At 41.6% G+C, this 17,750-nt stretch overlaps 1 protein-coding gene across 2 annotated transcripts in view; it reads left to right on the forward strand.

Moving 5' to 3' along the window:
* Positions 1 to 11,673, forward strand: part of HEATR6 (HEAT repeat containing 6) — a 33,056-nt gene extending 21,383 nt beyond the window's left edge. For both annotated transcript variants that reach the window (XM_058560417.1, XM_058560418.1), the window contains 8 exons: positions 423 to 545; positions 912 to 998; positions 3,753 to 3,887; positions 4,656 to 4,778; positions 5,502 to 5,626; positions 6,474 to 6,570; positions 7,616 to 7,820; positions 9,527 to 11,673. In XM_058560417.1, the coding sequence (XP_058416400.1) occupies positions 423 to 545; positions 912 to 998; positions 3,753 to 3,887; positions 4,656 to 4,778; positions 5,502 to 5,626; positions 6,474 to 6,570; positions 7,616 to 7,820; positions 9,527 to 10,095 (1,464 nt within the window). In that variant the 3' untranslated portion in view covers positions 10,096 to 11,673. The remainder of the gene's footprint in view (positions 1 to 422; positions 546 to 911; positions 999 to 3,752; positions 3,888 to 4,655; positions 4,779 to 5,501; positions 5,627 to 6,473; positions 6,571 to 7,615; positions 7,821 to 9,526) is intronic.
* Positions 11,674 to 17,750: the final 6,077 nt, after the last annotated feature.

Here is a 17,750-nt window from a genome sequence, read left to right on the forward strand (position 1 = left end):
TTGCTTTTTCTGTACTCAAATACGATCTAAGACATGGGTTTGGTCCTGGGGTTTGCTGCTGATTGTCTGGTTAATATTACACATGTCCTTTAACCTCTTTAACCTTTCACTTTTTCAGCCTTATTTTCTTCAGCTGAAATATTCAATTAATATCTACTCAAAAAATTCTTCCTAAGCTTAAAGGAGATAGTATTGATAATCTTAACGAAACACATTTCATAAATTAGAAAGCACCATAAAATGATATGATATAGTTAATTGATTTCAGTCATGAAAGAAAGATTATGGTTGTTTTTCATTTCATTCAGCGTCAGATTTCAGCCGCTTGTTAAGTGTGCGTGATTTCTGAAACACCGAAACACTTTCTGGATATTGCAGCCCCGCGTTCAGGTCTTGGGGTTAATCCTCTGTTCTCGTTGCAGGTGTTGGCTCATCTGGCAAGAGGCTACTTCTCAATGGCTCGGCTCTACTTGATGGAGCTTGGGGAGGTGATTTGCAGGTGCATGGGGGAAGCAGATCCGTCCATTCAGCTTCATGGAGCAAAGGTAGTTTTCATTAAAAGCCGCATGCTTTTTTCTTCTCTTCCCTTTATATTCTTCCCTCTGCTGCATGCCCATCAATTCTGAGGTTTCTTTGAGAGGTTTTAGGTAGGGAAGTCATACATTTCTCTATTTTTAGATCTACATATAAACCCAAAGAACTGATTTGGTAATAAATTAACAATATATAGCTGGTGATTTTGCTCCTGGAAAGAATGCCTCTGACATAGGTGTTACTGAGAAAAGAACAAAAACTAGCTGGAAATTATTTTTCCTCTTGATTTGAGATAATCTCCAGACGGAAGTGGTTTTTTTACCTCCTCCATAGTTCTGATACTCTGCTTTGATAATCTATTTCTTTTATCTTGGCAGCTTCTGGAAGAAGTGGGTACAGGCTTAATACAACAGTATAGACGTGATTCCAACATAGCACCTGATCAGAGAGTGCCAGTCACCTTGGTAAGTAAATGTTAATTCATAGTTTTCTCTTTTCTTAGTGCTTCAGTCACTTTTATTTTGAGGCTCAGTGATAAAGTGGAGTAGACAATATGGTTTCTTCCAGTGTCAAAAATTATGGTTTATAATCTAGAATGACAGGATACTTGCGTAAATAAGTATTATTTGCATTTCAGTTTATTTGCAGTTCAGTACGTGGTAGGAATATGTGTAACAGACAGTCAACAATGGAAAGACCAATATTTCTTTTGCATAAAACCTAGTTTGGTTACTCAGCCTGCCCAAGAGGCATACTAGAATGGTGGGAACAGCCAAGGATTTGGAATCAGAAGGCATGAGATCAAATCTAGGGATCGTTGGGGCCAGCCCCGTGGCATAGCGGTTAAGTGCGCGCGCTCTGCTGCTGGCGGCCCGGGTTCAGATCCGGGGCGAGCACCCACGCACTGCTGGTCAGGCCATGCTGTGGCGGCGGAGGAGGATCGGCATGGATGTTAGCGCAGGGCCAGTCTTCCTCAGCCAAAAGAGGAGGGTTGGCATGGATGTTAGCTCAGGGCTGATCTTCCTCACAAAAAAAAAAAAAAATCTAGGGATCACCACTTAATGGATGTGATTATAAGCATAGTTTCCTTGTTGTAAGGAGAAATAAAAATTCATAACTCATAGGGCTATTGTAAGACTGAATGAAATGTAAAGATACTGAGAAATAGTAGTAGCTCAATGAATGTTAATTCCCTTCCCTCCCTCACTGCCACATGATTCCTATTAAATTCCTGTGATCTTAGGTTGTTTCTGTTGCCCTCACACTGTGCCAGTTCTTTGGAAGAAGAACATGTGACCTCACTAAAGAAGGCTCTACTTAGTGCCAAAAGCAAAATCAACTCAACATTAGTGATGTTTTTTCTCCCTTTGCCCTCTTCATCCTCCCTATTCTTTTCCCTTCACAATTTCCATCATCCTTGCAGTGAATTAAGAATGTCTAGCCCTAGTCCCTTCCGTAGACTGCCACTAAAGCTGAAATGTCACCATTCGCAGGGAGATGAGTTGAGCTTTGCTATCACAGACCTGGGTTTGAATCCAAACTTCTGCTGTTGTTCATCAAGTGACTTTAGGCAAGACTGGTAGCTATTCACACTCGGGTGTTGTTTCATCAAAAAAGGGATATGCTTTCTGTATTACTTACCTGTTGTTGAGTAATAAATTATCCTAACCACTTAGCAGCTTAAAACACTACACATTTATTCTCATATATTTTCTGTGGGTCAGGAATTGAGAGCAGCTTAGCTGGGTGGTTCTGGCTCAAGTTGCTCATGAGGTTGCAGTCAACCACACTTGACGGGGATTGGAGGCTCTTCTTCCACGCTGGCTCACTCTCATACCCAGCAAGTTAGTGCTGGCCATTGGCAGCAGGTTGCACTCAGTTCCTCCCTATGAGGACCTCTCCAGAGGGCTGCTGGAGTGTTCTCGTGACATGGCAGCTGGCTTGCCCCACAGCAAGTGAATCGAGAGAGAGAGCAAGACAGAGCTGCGGGGTGTTTATGACCCAGCTTCGGAAGTTTCACACTGTCGTTTCCACAACATCCTGTTAGTTACACAGGTCAGCCCTAGTCAGTGTGGGGGGGCACTGCCTCCTAAACATCAGGAGGCGAGAATCATTGTGGGCCATCTTGGAGGCTGGCAACCACACCTGTCCACCTTCTTCTGGATTGGGGCAGGGAGGACCCAGACTGGGTTTCCAGGAGCTGGAATTGTAGGGAGGACAGAACTGGTGCATGGGATACATGGCACAACTCAGGACTAAATCCAGGAAGCAGAAAGTGAAGACACCAAAACCCCAGACAGATTTGCAAATGGACTTGAAATCCAAGGGTTTTTATAAAGCATGGCAAGGAACGTGTTAAACGTACTCTTCAGATGCCTACCTTAAGGGGCTTCTTCAAAGTGCTTAAAACAGAGCCTACTGCCCAATTTAAGAGTCTGCATTGTGTACCAGTCACTGTGCTAGGAACTTTACGCACAGTATTACAATTTATTATCACAGAAACTCTGCCAAGTAGATGTCTTTGTCCTGTTTTACTGAAGAGGAACCAAAGCTTAGACAGGTTCAGTGACTCACCCGAGGTCAGAGAGACAGCTGAAGGACTCAGCCCCAGCTCTGCCTCTGGATCCCGTGCTCTTTGGACTCTGGCACACAGCCTCTGGGCTGCTCTGGGACCCTGATCCCTGTGTCCATGAGGAATCAGGTTGAAAGAGCCCTAACTGAGTGTTGGTCGATCTGGATTCTAGTCCAGCTCTGCTGCCCACTAGCAAGTTACATTATCTCTTCGTGCCTCAGTTTCCTTGTGTGAAAATGGTGGTAATGATATATATTCCATTTAGTTGTGCTGAGGACTAAAATGAGTTGATATGTGTAAAGCACTTAGAACAGTGCCTGGCATGTGATAAGCTCTCTGAAAAACCTTAGCTGCTGCTACTACTGCTGTTACTATCATCATCTTCATCCCCCTCCTCCTTATTATAGCTATTGCTGCTTAACTGGAGCAGACTGTAGTTTCCTAATCGATAAAATGGAAGGATTCAATTAGTGGTTTTCTAAATTTCTTTTCACCTCTATGGAAGTAGAACCAGTGAACGCATTTACAAAAAGCCACTACTTTAAGGAAAAAGGTTTCATTACCATGGTCACTTCTGGTAGGCTTAGCATCAGTTGGTTCCACTGTTGTCTCTTGGGCTGTGGTTTTAACTGTGCCCCTGTTCCAGGTGGTGATGTTCTGGACTATGATGCTGAACGGACCTTTACCCAGAGCCCTGCAGAATTCAGAGCACCCAACTCTCCAGGCGAGCGCCTGTGATGCCCTGTCTTCCATCTTGCCGGAAGCTTTCAGCAATCTGCCGGTAACCTTAGGGGCATTTTCTCATCCTTAAATGATGCCCCTGAGCATCAGAGCTTGAGTTTGATTTTGATTCTTTTTCATTTTGAACCAGTATTCACCATCATCTCTGAGGAAAAGGTGCTTATTCTACCTGAGTGTTGGGTGAGAGCAGTGGGAAAACTTACAATCTCCGTGTCTTCAGAGAGCTTTTCCTCCCTGTGCTTAGAAGGCAGGTGGTAGAAGGGGGCGTAGCAGAGGCTTTAAAGTCAGAGAGATTTCAAACCCAAAAGTTAGAAGAACCTAGGTTTAAATCCTGGCTCTTCCACTTTCTAGCTCTTTGATTATCTTCTCTAAAACTGAGTTTTATCATCTATAAAATGGGAACGCTGTGAGTAATAACATGAGGTCTGTGAGAATACTTAGCAGGTGCCCAGCACATATGGTCTTCAAACTGCTCGTCTCTTTCAGTCCTCAATGGCATTTGCATCTGTTCTCATTAGCTTTTATCAAGAAGGCAGCTTTAATAAAGTAGGAGAATAAACCTGCTTCACACAGTGGTGAAGGTTAAATGTGATCCCAGATGCTGTGTGTGCCCTGAACCAGGTGCTCCTCAGACAATAACTGGATCTGAGCAGAGAACCTCTGCCCTCTACACGGGGCCTCAAGGTCCCGGATGTGTTCACCTCCTGAGTATGGACTCAAACACATGACATGTCACAGTTGCTTGGCGAAGACGGTGGCTCAGAGTTATTTCATTCTCCCTTTTCCTTGCCAACCTTTCTCGTTGCAGAGTGACAGGCAGATCCTGTGCATCACGCTGCTGCTTGGGCTGAACGACAGCAAGAATCGTTTAGTGAAAGCTGCGACCTCACGGGCCCTGGGAGTCTACGTGCTTTTTCCCTGTCTCAGACAGGTCAGGGTGGCACTCAGAGCTCTTGTGTGCCTCTCTGAGAGTCCCTGGTGGCTGTCAAGCTGTAGGATTGGACAGTAAAGGAAATTAAATTGCTCTGTAATCTGGTTTCCTTAATTGCTACTAAAATATAGTCATGCCTGTAGTTCATTTATTTTTAGTTACTTAGCACACTGCCTAGGACCCTAGATGCCCAGTAAATGTTTAAATTAATGGATAATTGAAAAAAAATGAAACAAGACATTACCATGTAATAGTAAGAATTTAGAAAGCTGAGAGAGTTTTTACTAAGAAGGAAATAAATTTCTCCTTCACTCTTACTTGTCACATTTATCTCACTGAGGAGTGTGTAAGTGAATAGGAGGTGTTTTATAAATGCACTTCATTGTCAGCATCGTCTCCTGAGGGGGAAATCAGTCCAAGCCCAGAATTCACAGATAACTGTCACAGGCCGGGTTCTAAGGTGTTTGTAAGAGCAGGCTCTATAGGCTCCTCAGGTGTGCATGGTACATACCAAAATCATGGGGGACCTTCCCCTGGGATCTTAACGAGTATCCAAATTGTAACATATAAGAAGAATAGTAAATTGACTGAGTGAATGAATTTTGATTTCCAGATAGAAATTTGTGGTAAAGGCTTATAGCTTTTATCTGAAAATAAATTTCAGGATTTCCAAGGTAGCAGTGTGAACTAAAGTAACTGTGTGCTGTTTTGTTTATCTTACAGGATGTCATATTTGTTGCAGACACAGCAAATGCAATATTGATGTCACTTCAAGACAAGTCTCTGAATGTCCGGGCCAAAGCAGCCTGGTCCCTGGGCAACCTGACAGACACTCTGATTGTCAACATGTAGGTGTCTCAGCTCGTTTCCCCTGGTCACTTCTGAGGCTGAGGTCCCAAGAGGATATCTTTGATCCCAAGAACTAGCAGTAATTCTCCTATATTGTCTAGTCAATCTTCATGCTTTGTTTTGTTCTATATTACTTCAAATAAGAAGATCAGTAAGCTGTTCTTAATATATATGTATAAAAAATACTGTATGCTGATGTAAGTATTATATCCACATTATAAAAAATGTGGGAAATATAAAAGTAGAATCCAGAACCTTAGTCATTTAAGTATAGTCATTTAATACCTTTTAAATATAGTATTTGTATTTTTTAAGTAATCTATTCAAGGTAAAAAAAAAAAATCCAAACAGTACAAAGGGGTATTCAATGTAAAGCCTTTCTCCTACCTTAATCCCCTAGTTCCCCTCCCCAGAGGCAACTGTTGTTATTCATACACAAGTGTCTTGCTTTTTTGTTGCTTAACTCTAACATATAACTTGTATAAGCATTCTCCTGACTTCTACTGACTTTTATAAATTGTTAGTTATTATTACACAGTCATCACTATATGATAATCACTTAACCATTCCCCTATTTTGGACATTTATATTGTTTTAGATTTTTATATGCAGTGAACATTTTTGTCCATGAAATCTCCATTTTGAGATATTCCTTTTGGTTACATTCCTAGATGTGGACCTACTAGGTCAAAAGGTATAGACTGTAAGTTCTTGATATTATCTGAACAGATTTGTGGAGCTGTTTTCCTGAACTTTTTATAGTTAACTAAGTGAATATATTTGTATATATATATGTTTAAATGGGTTTTACCTTTTAACATGTTTTGCCTGCTTTGGGTGGAATAGGGAAACACCAGACCCAAGTTTCCAGGAAGAGTTCTCTGGTCTGCTGCTCTTGAAGATGTTGCGATCAGCCATAGAAGCATCCAAGGATAAAGACAAGGTAGACCGACAGCAAAACCCAGTATTTGTCAGTTAGATACTTAGCGTATTATAGTTTTATCCCACCAAATTTGTCCCTGTTCAAAGGAGATGGAGAGTGTACTCAGGGCGGGGGTGTAGAGTGGCCCTCTCCACACTTGTACAGTTCCTTTCCCATCTCCTGTCTCATGAAAAATATCAGCGTCATTTGTAATACTCCATGATGTGTCCATATTTGTTCTAATATTAAGTTATTTTTTTCAAAAAATCTTCGGTAGAATTGACAAGTCAGAAAGAGGAGCAGCTTGGCTTTGATTATTCCCTGTTACACTCGTAAGTTTAAAAAGCATGGACCTGGGCTTTAGGGTCAAGCAGACATGGTTCAAATCCTGGCTTGCCCTTTAGTAGCTGGGTGACCTTTGGTGCATTGTTTAACTTCTCTGAAGGTCAGCTTCCTCCTCTATAACATGGAAGTCATTACGTATACCTCATTGGATTCTGAGAGGCCTTATGTTAAAGCACTTAGCACAGTACCTGACCTGTACCAAGTGCTTAACTTAGTACAGTGGTTCTGAAAACCTAGGAAACCCTACCTCAGACTAATTCAATCAGAATTTCTGGGGATAGGGGCTAGGAATTTGTTTTTAAAAAAGAAAGCTCCCCAGATGATTCTATTAATGCTGCAAAGGTTGAGACTCTAGCAGAAAAGTACTGGACTGGAATTATGAAACCTGCTTCTCTTCACCTTGCTGCAAACCAGCAGTGTCCTATTGCCCCGGGCCTTCTCTCTAAAACAGTGAAGAGGGACCTCTCTGAAGTCCAGTCTAACGCTACAGAAACCATCGCGAGGAGCTCTGTAGCACCTCACCTCTCTGATGGCTCAGAATCTTAGCCACACAAGACCTTGCAGAGCTCCGAGGACTTGCACCTTTACAGGCTGCGTTTTTTTATTAGCTCTCTTGCTTTAGGATGTCTAGGACTTCCCAGGTTTTTTAAAGCTGAAATTATACTTTCTGAAACATCTCTTTGGCAAAACAGATTTCTAATGTTTTTACATTTTCTTCTAGGTGAAAAGCAATGCAGTCCGGGCCCTTGGAAATTTGCTTCATTTTCTGCAGCCATCTCATATACAGAAGCCCAGATTTGCTGAAATCATTGAGGAGTCTATCCAGGCCCTAATTTCTACTGTTCTCATTGAGGCTGCCATGAAAGTCCGATGGAATGCTTGTTATGCGCTGGGAAATGTGTTTAAAAATCCTGCTCTTCCGTTAGGTAAGAAAGTTTCCCTCTTCTCTCAGGTGGAGGGCCTCTTTGGACAGCACACACCAGTCTACATTGTTATTAAAGATGTTTGTCACAGTATTATTTATCACACTATTAGACAAAATGGAAACATAGTGAACACCCAAGTGTAGGGGAATGGTGAGAGACATCATGGTGTATATATATATATTCAATGGGATATTTTGTTGCCATTTAAAATTATGTTTACAAAAAGTTTTTGATAATGTGACAAAATACTTCTGATGTTAAGCAAACTAAAACAGGATATGACATATGTTTCTACAGTATGATCTCAATAAATAGGTAGAAAAAAGACTGCAAGGAAATTGGCCTAATTATCAACACTGGTTGCCTCTGGATGGGATGAATAGGAGGATTTTTTTTATGCTTTCATTTTCTAAATTTTCTACAATGAGTATATATTGTTTTAACAATCAGGAAAAAAATAAAGGAAAAAACTGGCATGAGAGAAGGAGGGTACCAATTGGAAATCCCATACAAGCCCTTGGTACTGAAGTGGAATGCTGCGTGTAAGGAGGGCATCTGCCTCTGAGTAGTGTGCCATGCCATGCACCTTGATATGTCATCAGTGGCTGATAGCTGCCTAAGTGTATATGGATCATAGCCCCCAAATCCCATTCACTTTAATTGCCAGCATTTGCCTTATACATTTGTCTCTGTGACAAGATTTGAAACATAAGGATGTGCTCCTGGAGAAAAAAAAATCATTCTGGACCAGCAGAGCATGCAGGAATCTGGCTCTGCTCTCCTTTATTGTCAAGAGCATCCACACAGACCAGTCAGCCGGGAGCTGGCGGAGAAGTAGCCTCAGGGCTTTTTCCACTGAGGAAGTAGCCTAAGGTGACCTTTGGGGTTGACACTCATTGAGGTGGGTGTCTTCCTGCCTGTCTTCGGAATCAACAAAGAGTTGGTAGGGGCTGGGAGAGTTAGGGAAGGTGCATTCTATTCTGCTGCCCATCTTGAGGTATAAGAACCCTCAAAATGGAGTGGGTAGTGGGTAGTGGTAGCTCTGACGAGAAGGAAAGCAGACTGATTTCCTGGGGCCAATAGGAAGGGAGAGAAGACAGAAATCTGGGCACCATCTCAGAATCAGGAAATTGAGCTTTCAGTTAATCTGAGTACTCTGTTCCCCAGTCACTGCCTAGACAGTATTTTCCTTTTCTTTGCAATAAAATGCATGACATGCTATGGCCAGAGTAGGGTCTAGATGCTAATCTGGGTGAGGAAATATTTGTTTGCCAGCATGAACAGCGCTGGGCATACAGTTGTGCAGTTTACGCATTGCTCAGAAGCAGCCAACAGAGAGGAAGGTGGGGCTGCAATTCAGTCCGTGCTCCTCCCACCAAGGATTACCCTCTCAGGACAGCCTCCTCCCAGAGAAGAATCTTCTTTCAGATTCCCCAGAGTCCTATTTAGGGTAGCAGAGGCCCTGAGCATGCAGCAGGCTTGTCTAGGGAAAGGGAGGTTTGGGAATCAGTACTCAGCTGTTTCCTTAGGATCCCGCAGTGAGTCCCTCACCACCCTGATTTGATAGGATTATTGTGAGAATTAAATGAAAACATAAGATTTTTCCCTCTTGAGCACTAATGTGTGTGTTTCCTTCTGCCCCTCTCTGTCTCCCTTTGCTTGTGTCTAAGCCTTCATTTGTTTGAATGACTGTGGATTTTTTCTAGGAACAGCCCCCTGGACCTCCCAGGCCTACAACGCCCTGACATCGGTTGTGACATCGTGCAAGAACTTCAAAGTGCGCATCAGATCTGCCACTGCCCTTTCCATTCCAGGCAAGAGAGAGCATTATGGGTCTGTTGACCAGTATGCTGAGATCTGGAACGCATTAGTCACTGCCCTACAGAAGAGCGAAGACACCACAGACTTTTTGGAATTCAAGTACTGTGCCAGCCTGCGGACCCAAATCTGCCAGGCTCTGATTCACCTCTTGAGCTTGGCCAGTGCCTCAGACCTGCCATCCCTCAAAGACACCCTTGAACTGAATGGGGACATGATCCAGTCCTATATCCTACAGTTTCTAAAATCAGGAGCAGCGGGAGACGACACTGGAGCACCCCACAGCCCACAGGAAAGAGACCAGATGGTCAGAACGGCCCTGGAGCACATAAGCAGTGTCCAGGCACTGGCTGGCGATACAGCCAAAAGGGCCATCATGGACTTTTTAGAAGAAATCCTGACCATTTATTTTGACTCTGGATCACAAGTAGCACTCCTAGGACTAACAAATCGGTGAATATTCCACCATACTTTCCAGGTGTCAAGTGGTAATAGAAAGACCTGAGTCTGAGCATCAGATATGTGGGATTTAATCTTAGGAGCAGAAACAATCCATCCACTGTTTATTTAGAATGAGTTAACAGCTATTTAAGTTTTATCAAAGGGCTCAACCACTTTAGAGAGTAGTTCCACTGCAGTGACCATGGTCCGGGTTGTTGGAACCTCTGTGCAACCAGGAGCCACGGAGTTGGGTTGTAGTGTGAGCTGAGCAGACTGGGGAGGGGTTGTGAAGGGTGTTTAGTCTCAGTAGATTAAAAAAAAAAGGCAAAAGGATTGAGGAATTAGAATGTTGTGTATTATGTCTGTGGGAATTGTTTTTCTTTTATAATAAACTAATGAAAAATAGTGTGCCCGTAATCTGCTGTTTTCATCGAGTTGCATTTATAGGAAGCTGTAAGCAGAGCTGATGTTCAGGCAGTTTGCACTGGGACAGCGGCATTGGTTGCTACCATAGTAAAACGGTTGGTAAATAGCTGCTGTGCTGAGCTCCCCAAGTGCCAGCCCTGGCAGCCCCCTCGGCCCCCCACGCCTCCCCACAGCCCAGCACCCAGAGTTGAGTCCTGGCGCGCAGGGGCCTGTAGCCTATGCCCGTGTCCATCTCCCCCTGGCCATAACAGCAACTTCTATCTAAGTTTCCTAATGCCCTTTAGGAGATTGCAGTCCCAAATGCCAAATTTATGGTTGGTGGTTGCCTTTGAATTTGTACCTTAAAAAAGGATTATTTGATTTAGATGGTTACAAAGAGAGGTTTTTAAATTATATTTTGATAATGCCCAAGCAGTTATAAAAGGAATTTCTCACTGAAGAATTATTTACATTGAAATTTTGCATTCCTCTCTTCACCACCACCAACTTATTGGAATTGATTTCAGTGAGGAATTTAGAGATAGTAAAAGCATCTATTAAAATTATTCCACACTTATATTTGATGTGGGATAAATAAGAGTCAAGATATATAGAAAGGGCTTTGGTGATATATTATTTATTGTTATTTAGCTTAAAATACATATTTAAAGGCATATGTCCTCAGTTTTTCTCCTCTGCCCTTAAGTTCCTCTTTTCCCTGTAATATGTTGTTGGTTGCTCAGAAAATACTGTCTAGGCAGAGACTGGGAATAGTGCTCAGGTAACTGAAGGCTCTGTTTTCCGTTGGTAGAGTACCAGTTTCTAAAGAATTAGACCACAGGCGTCATAAAAACACCCGCATAGAACATTCTCTAAACTTGCTTTTCTCTGGAGATGATTTGGGACACGAATTGTTATAGAGGCCTGGGGACTGAGTTGAACCTGTACTAACCGTATGAAGAATCTTGGCATTGCTTCTGTTGAAGGAAGACAGTCTTAGTAGCAGCTTCTTTACTAGTTATTTGCATAAAATTGAAAATGTGACATATATAGCTTATTACTGGCTCTTTGGGCTTTTACTGGTGGGTTCCTTGATAAAGTATTTGTGAAATGACTTCAAATGGTTTCATTTGATGATGTATTCTTATCCATTGCTTATCGTGAATAAAATTTTTCTTTTTAAACCTTTCACTTCTGTAAAGGTTTCCAGGTCCCTGAAAGCAGATGCTAATGTTTGTATGCAGGGAAGGACCAAGGGTAAGCACTGCTAGAAATTCCAGTAGAAATTCCATGAGTCTGGGGTATGGCTGGCTTCTGTCCTCATGGGGTGCTGAGTCTCTTCTCACTGTGGCCTTCTGGGTGTACAGCAGGGGCAGGGTCTCCTCTCGGACACCTGGGCTGGTGTCTCAGTAAAGCTGCCATCGTGAAAGGAAGCCACACAGACAATAATAAAGAGTTAGAACTTTCCTGCAGAAACAGTAGAAAGTCCGGCTCCGATTCAGAATGCCAAATTCTGAACTTTCATTTGATATTTAAAAGAAAAAAATTTGGAGGAGGGTTCTTCCAGGCACACATGGCTGAGGCTTTGTTCATGAAACTGACAGCCTTATGCAACATCACTTATCTTCCTCTTTGAACCTTTCCTGTGACCACTAAAAGAAACCCTCTAATTCCCATCCACTTCTAGAACTCAGGAAAGGCATGCATTTGTAACCCGTTTTGTAGTATTAGTTGATGGTAAAGCGGGTGTCCTAAGGATATTACAGAGCAGACAGAAACCTCCCATAGAAGATGGGGCAAAGGTTTCCTTGATTTTGATATTCTGTACGTGAGTCCAGACCAGGAGCAGAGCCTCACCATCTTCCCAACGTAAGAGCTGAGTTCTAGTGACTCTGGTTCATTCAGCCTTCACTTCATTATACAGTGCAGTGGTTAAGAGCCTCGGCTTAAATCCTGGCTCTGCTGCTCTGTCTGTGAATGTTACTTAACCTCTCCTGTGCCTTAGTTTTCTCATCTGTAAAATGGGGATAATAGTGCCTACCTCATAAGGATGTTACAACAATTAAATTCATTAATACATGGAAAGTTCTTAGAACACCTTCTGGTACTCAATAAATGTCAGAAATTGTCCTTAAATTTTCAAAACGCTAGGCAGAAATACTGTCAACATACCATGAGCTTTCCTGATGACAAACACCTGGATTCCCCTGACTGTACTTTTAGATGAGGTGTTACCCTGGAAGCCTCTGGAACCTGGATCCAGCAGTGTGGGAGAGGCACTACCCCAGGACCTCTGTAGCCTGCCAGAAACAGCCCTGCATCTTACCTCCATAGATCCCTCACAGGCAAAAGAAAGGACTAGAAATGTGAGGGCACACACTTAACAGGGGAGTAGTAACCCCTGCCTCATGACCCATCTCTGAGGGCCAGTCTTCAGAAATTACAGATCCAGTTTACACAACCATTGGAATTACACCCGGCTTTTAAAGGACAACTCTACTACTTAGCAGCAAGTTTGTTGACCTCTTTTCTGTAAAACGGGGATAACAGTACCACACAGAGTTTCAGGAGTGGGTCACATAATACGTGTAAGGCATCTGGCCCGGAGCAGGTGCTGAGTAATAGGTGGGGCCCTTGTTACGCTTTTCTTTGGCGTCCTCCCTGGGCTGGAATGTCTCTGTCTCCTCACTAGCGTAAGATCACGGGAGAGGGGTCTTGGGGAAGGAGCGTCTGTCTGCTTCTAGTACAGACCTTGAGTCCTCAGGTCTAAATTAAACTAAGCTAAAGGGATCCTCAGCTCCAGTGAGCAAGGACATTACATCAGGGTTGGGCCCAAGTCTCAGATACCGAGCATTCATTTGCCTTTTCTGTCCAACACACCTGAGGACAGCAGCACTGCCACTGCTAACAGTCGCTCACTGGACGAATAGGGGCAGGAGGGAGGTGGTGGTGGTGCCACCTCTCTGGGGACATAATTCAAAACAGGAACAGCTTGCGTCGTTTGCACAAGCCCTTCCTTGAGAATTACTGCTCTGCAATCTAGTCCACGACCAACTAGGATTTACTGTAGGAATGCGGGCACTTTTTAAATGAGAAGTTCTATTAACAAAATGTTGTCACATTAATAGGTCAAATAAGAAAACCCAAAAGGTCATTTTTATGGATGTTGAAAGAGCATTTGATAAAATTCAATGTCCTTTTCTGATCAAAATTCTTTTTAAAAAATAAAGAATAAAAAAAATACTTCATTAACATCATACAATATATCTGTCTTAACAGTGACTTTCCTGAAAACGTCAGAACCAAGACACGCAAGCCTGTTACCACCACTGTTATCTAACGTTATACAGGATTTGATGGCCAATGGGATTAAATAACCCAAAAATAAAATTTTTCAAAAAATTTTTTCAAGGAATGTTTCCAAATTATCATCATTTGCAGAACATCAGTCTAAGAGATTGAATTCACAAATCACTATTTGCAGAAAATCAACTCAGAAAATAATAGAACTAAGAAAATTCCATAAGGTAGCTGGTTACAAAGTAAATTTATGCCAAAATCAGTAGCTCTTCCGTATATCAGCAATAATCAATCTGAATTTTTATGTCAAAAAAAGATCATATTCACAATCGTAACAAACAAACAAAATACCTAGGAATATACCAAAGCCTATGCAAGGATTTTGTGAAAAAATAAAAAATTTTTCAAAGGTCATAAAAGAAGACATAAAAAAAGAGAAGATATACCATGTTCTAGATAGAAGGACTCAATATTATAAAAAAGACCACTACTTTCCAAATCTATAAATTTAACTAAATTCCTATCAAAATTAAAATAAGATTTTTTTGTGTGTGTGAGGAAGATCAGCCCTGAGCTAACATCCATGCTAATCCTCCTCTTTTTGCTGAGGAAGACCGGCTCTGAGCTAACATCTATTGCCAATCCTCCTCTTTTTTCTCCCCAAAGCCCCAGCAGATAGTTGTATGTCATAGTTGCACATCCTTCTAGTTGCTGTATGTGGGGGCGGCCTCAGCATGGCCAGAGAAGCAGTGCGTTGGTGCGCGCCCGGGATCCGCCAGTAGCAGAGTGCGGGCGCACTTAACCGCTAAGCCACGGGGCCGGCCCAAAATAAGATTTTTTAAAATGATATAATGATTCTAAATTTCATCTGGAAAAGTGAATTCAAAAATTCATACTAAGCAATCAGGCCTTTAGCCACCACACTGTGGGGGAAAAGAGAATTTCTCCCTAAGTGAGTGTGCTCTACGGAAGCATTTTTCAGCCTTTGTAAACTCACACCCCTGTTTGTTAAAAATGCATCTCTCATTCTCATTCCAGTCTTACCCCGTCCTGTCCCTCCCGCTGAACGCAGCTGGAGAGCCTGGACTAAATGCGTGGAGCAGCTACCTCAGAAAGGAAAAGAGTAACAGGATGACCAGGGAAGGAAAGCCGAGCTCAGAGCACCACCAAACCAGCAGTAAGCTCACCATTTTCCCCTCTGGTTTCTCCTACCCCAGACTACAAGCAGACGGAAACCTGGACCTGCATACCAGATGCAAACAGAAACAGCTTGCGGAGAAGCTCTCTAGTTCTTGTCCTAGGAAAGGGAAAGGGAGCCCATATAGGTCAGAGAGTGGGGGAAATCCCTGTTTGTTGCTCCTCTTGCTTCCACACCAGCCCCCCAGCAATCCCACTGCAGCAGTGGCTGTGGCAGCCAGGCAGGTGCCTGAAACTTGAGAGAAGAGAACTCTTCTCTCTGACCAAGAAAGTGTGGTCCCAACAGCAAGGAAATGATGCCCATTGCTTTCTCTCTCTCTCTGAGTTTTCTTATTTGACCTCTTCATGTGATGACGTTTTGTTAACAGCACTCTGACACCAGAGGGAAATGTGAAACTTTGGGAATGAAGGAAAAGCAACAGAAATGGGAAATATTGGGGTAAATAAATAGACTATTTTTCTCATTTGAAGCTCTTTATAATGTATAGTCAGTGAAAGCAAAACTTATAACATTGTCTGATGGAGTTTTCAGTGGCTGTAGATGTAATACATATGAAAATTACAACATGAAGAGGAAGGGTAAAGGGATCTACATGGTAGAAAGATTTCTGTATTTCATGTGAAGTGATACAATATTAACCCTAAAAGGACTATGAAAAGTTAGGAAGTTTTTTGTAATCCCTAGAGCAACTACGTAAAAAATTGCACAGAAAGACTTAATAAAAAACTCAAAAGATAAATTAAAATAGAATACCAAAAAATATTCAAATAATCCAAAGGAGACAGGAAAGGGACAACAAGAATGAAAAACTTAGGGAACAAATAGAAAATAAATAATAAAATAGTAGACCTAAATCCAAACATATCGGCAATTACATTAAATTTAAAAGGTCTAAATATACCAATTAAAAGACAGAGATTGTCAGAATGTAATAAACAAACCACACAAGATCCAACTATATACTATTTATTAGAAACCCATCTTAAATAAATAGTATAGGTAAAAAATAAAAGGACAAGGGCTGGCCCGGTGGCTTAGTGGTTAAGTGCGCGCACTCTGCTACTGGCGGCCCGGGTTCGGATCCCGGGCGTGCACCGACCCACCGCTTCTCCAGCCATGCTGAGGCCACGTCCCACATACAGCAACTAGAAGGATGTGCAACTATGACATACGACTATCTACTGGGGCTTTGGGGAAGAAAAAAAGGAGGCAGATTGGCAACAGATGTTAGCTCAGAGCCAGTCTTCCTCAGCAAAAAGAGGAGGATTAGCATAGATGTTAGCTCAGGGCTGATCTCCCTCACAAAAAAATAAGTAAATAAATAAAATATAAATAAATAAAAGGACAAAAAAGAAAAATATACTATGCAAATACTAATCAAAGGAAAGCTAGAGTACCTATATTGATAGACAAAATAGATTTCAGAGCAAGGAAATTTACCAGGGATAAAGAGGGAAATTGCATAATGATGGCAGAGTCAATTCACAAAGAAAACATAACAATTCTAAACGGCTGTGTACCTAACCACAGAGCTTCAAAATACATGAAGCAAAAACTGATAGAACTGAAGGAAGAAATGGTGAATCAGCAATTATAGTTGGAGACTTCAATACTCACTCCTTTCTCAGTAACCAATAGAACAAATAGACCATATTCTGGATCACAAAACAAACCTCAACAAATGTAAAAGAATTGAAATCATACAATGTATGATCTCTGACCATGATGGAATTAAACCAGAAATCAATAACTGAAAAATCTCTAAATACTTGGAAATTTAATAACATACTTCTCAATAATCCCTGGGTCAAAGGGGAAGTCTCAAAGTATACTAGAAAATTAGAAATTAGAAAATACTTTTTACTGAATAAAAATGAAAAAATACGACATATCAAAATGTGTAGGTGCAGCTAAAGCAGGGTTTCAATGGAAATTTATAGCATTTGGTGCTTATTTTAGAAAAGAAGAAAGGTCTTAAATCGATACTCTAAATTTCAAACTTAAAAAACTAGAAGAATAAGAGAAAAACAAAGCTAAAGGAGGCAGAAGGAACAAAATTACGCTGAGTGAAAGAAGCCACTCTCAAATGTTAAGTACCATATGATTCCATTTACGTGACGTTACGGAAGAGGCCAAACTATAGGAAAGAAAAACACGTCAGTGGTTGCTAGGGATTTGGGGTGGGGGAAGCACTCAACTACAGGGAAGCAGGAGGGAGTTTTCTGGGGTTGATGAAGCTGTTTGGAACCCTGATTATGGTCGTGGTGACATAATCTATACATGTGACAAAACTCATAGAACAACATACTCTCCCAAAAGTCTATTTTACTGTGTTAAAATAATACTGTATTAAATAATAATCATAATTTTTTAAAATCTCTGTCTCTCACACACACACAATCTCTCTCTCTCTCTGTTTACCATTGGGTGCCCATAGCCGACAGTGTGCACTAAATATATTTTTTAAATGGATAAACCCATTCATTCAGAATGACTCACTGGTACTCAAAAGATGGCGTCTATCTTATGCCTAACTATAATGGTAATATAAATATAATGGTAATAACTAACATTTATTGGCTGCTTTTTATTCACTAAACACAGAAAAACTCCTAGATGCATTATCCTAAAGCATTTATAACTCTTAAACCATTCTACTATATACAAGAATATATTTTGTAGCTATTTTTATTACCTACAAATTTCAACTCTTTTTGATTCTCGTTGATTCTTTTGGCAAACGTTCTTACAAGTGCCTGAAGCAGCAC

Source organism: Diceros bicornis, chromosome 18, assembly GCF_020826845.1.
Source record: "Diceros bicornis minor isolate mBicDic1 chromosome 18, mDicBic1.mat.cur, whole genome shotgun sequence".
NCBI lineage: Eukaryota > Metazoa > Chordata > Mammalia > Perissodactyla > Rhinocerotidae > Diceros > Diceros bicornis.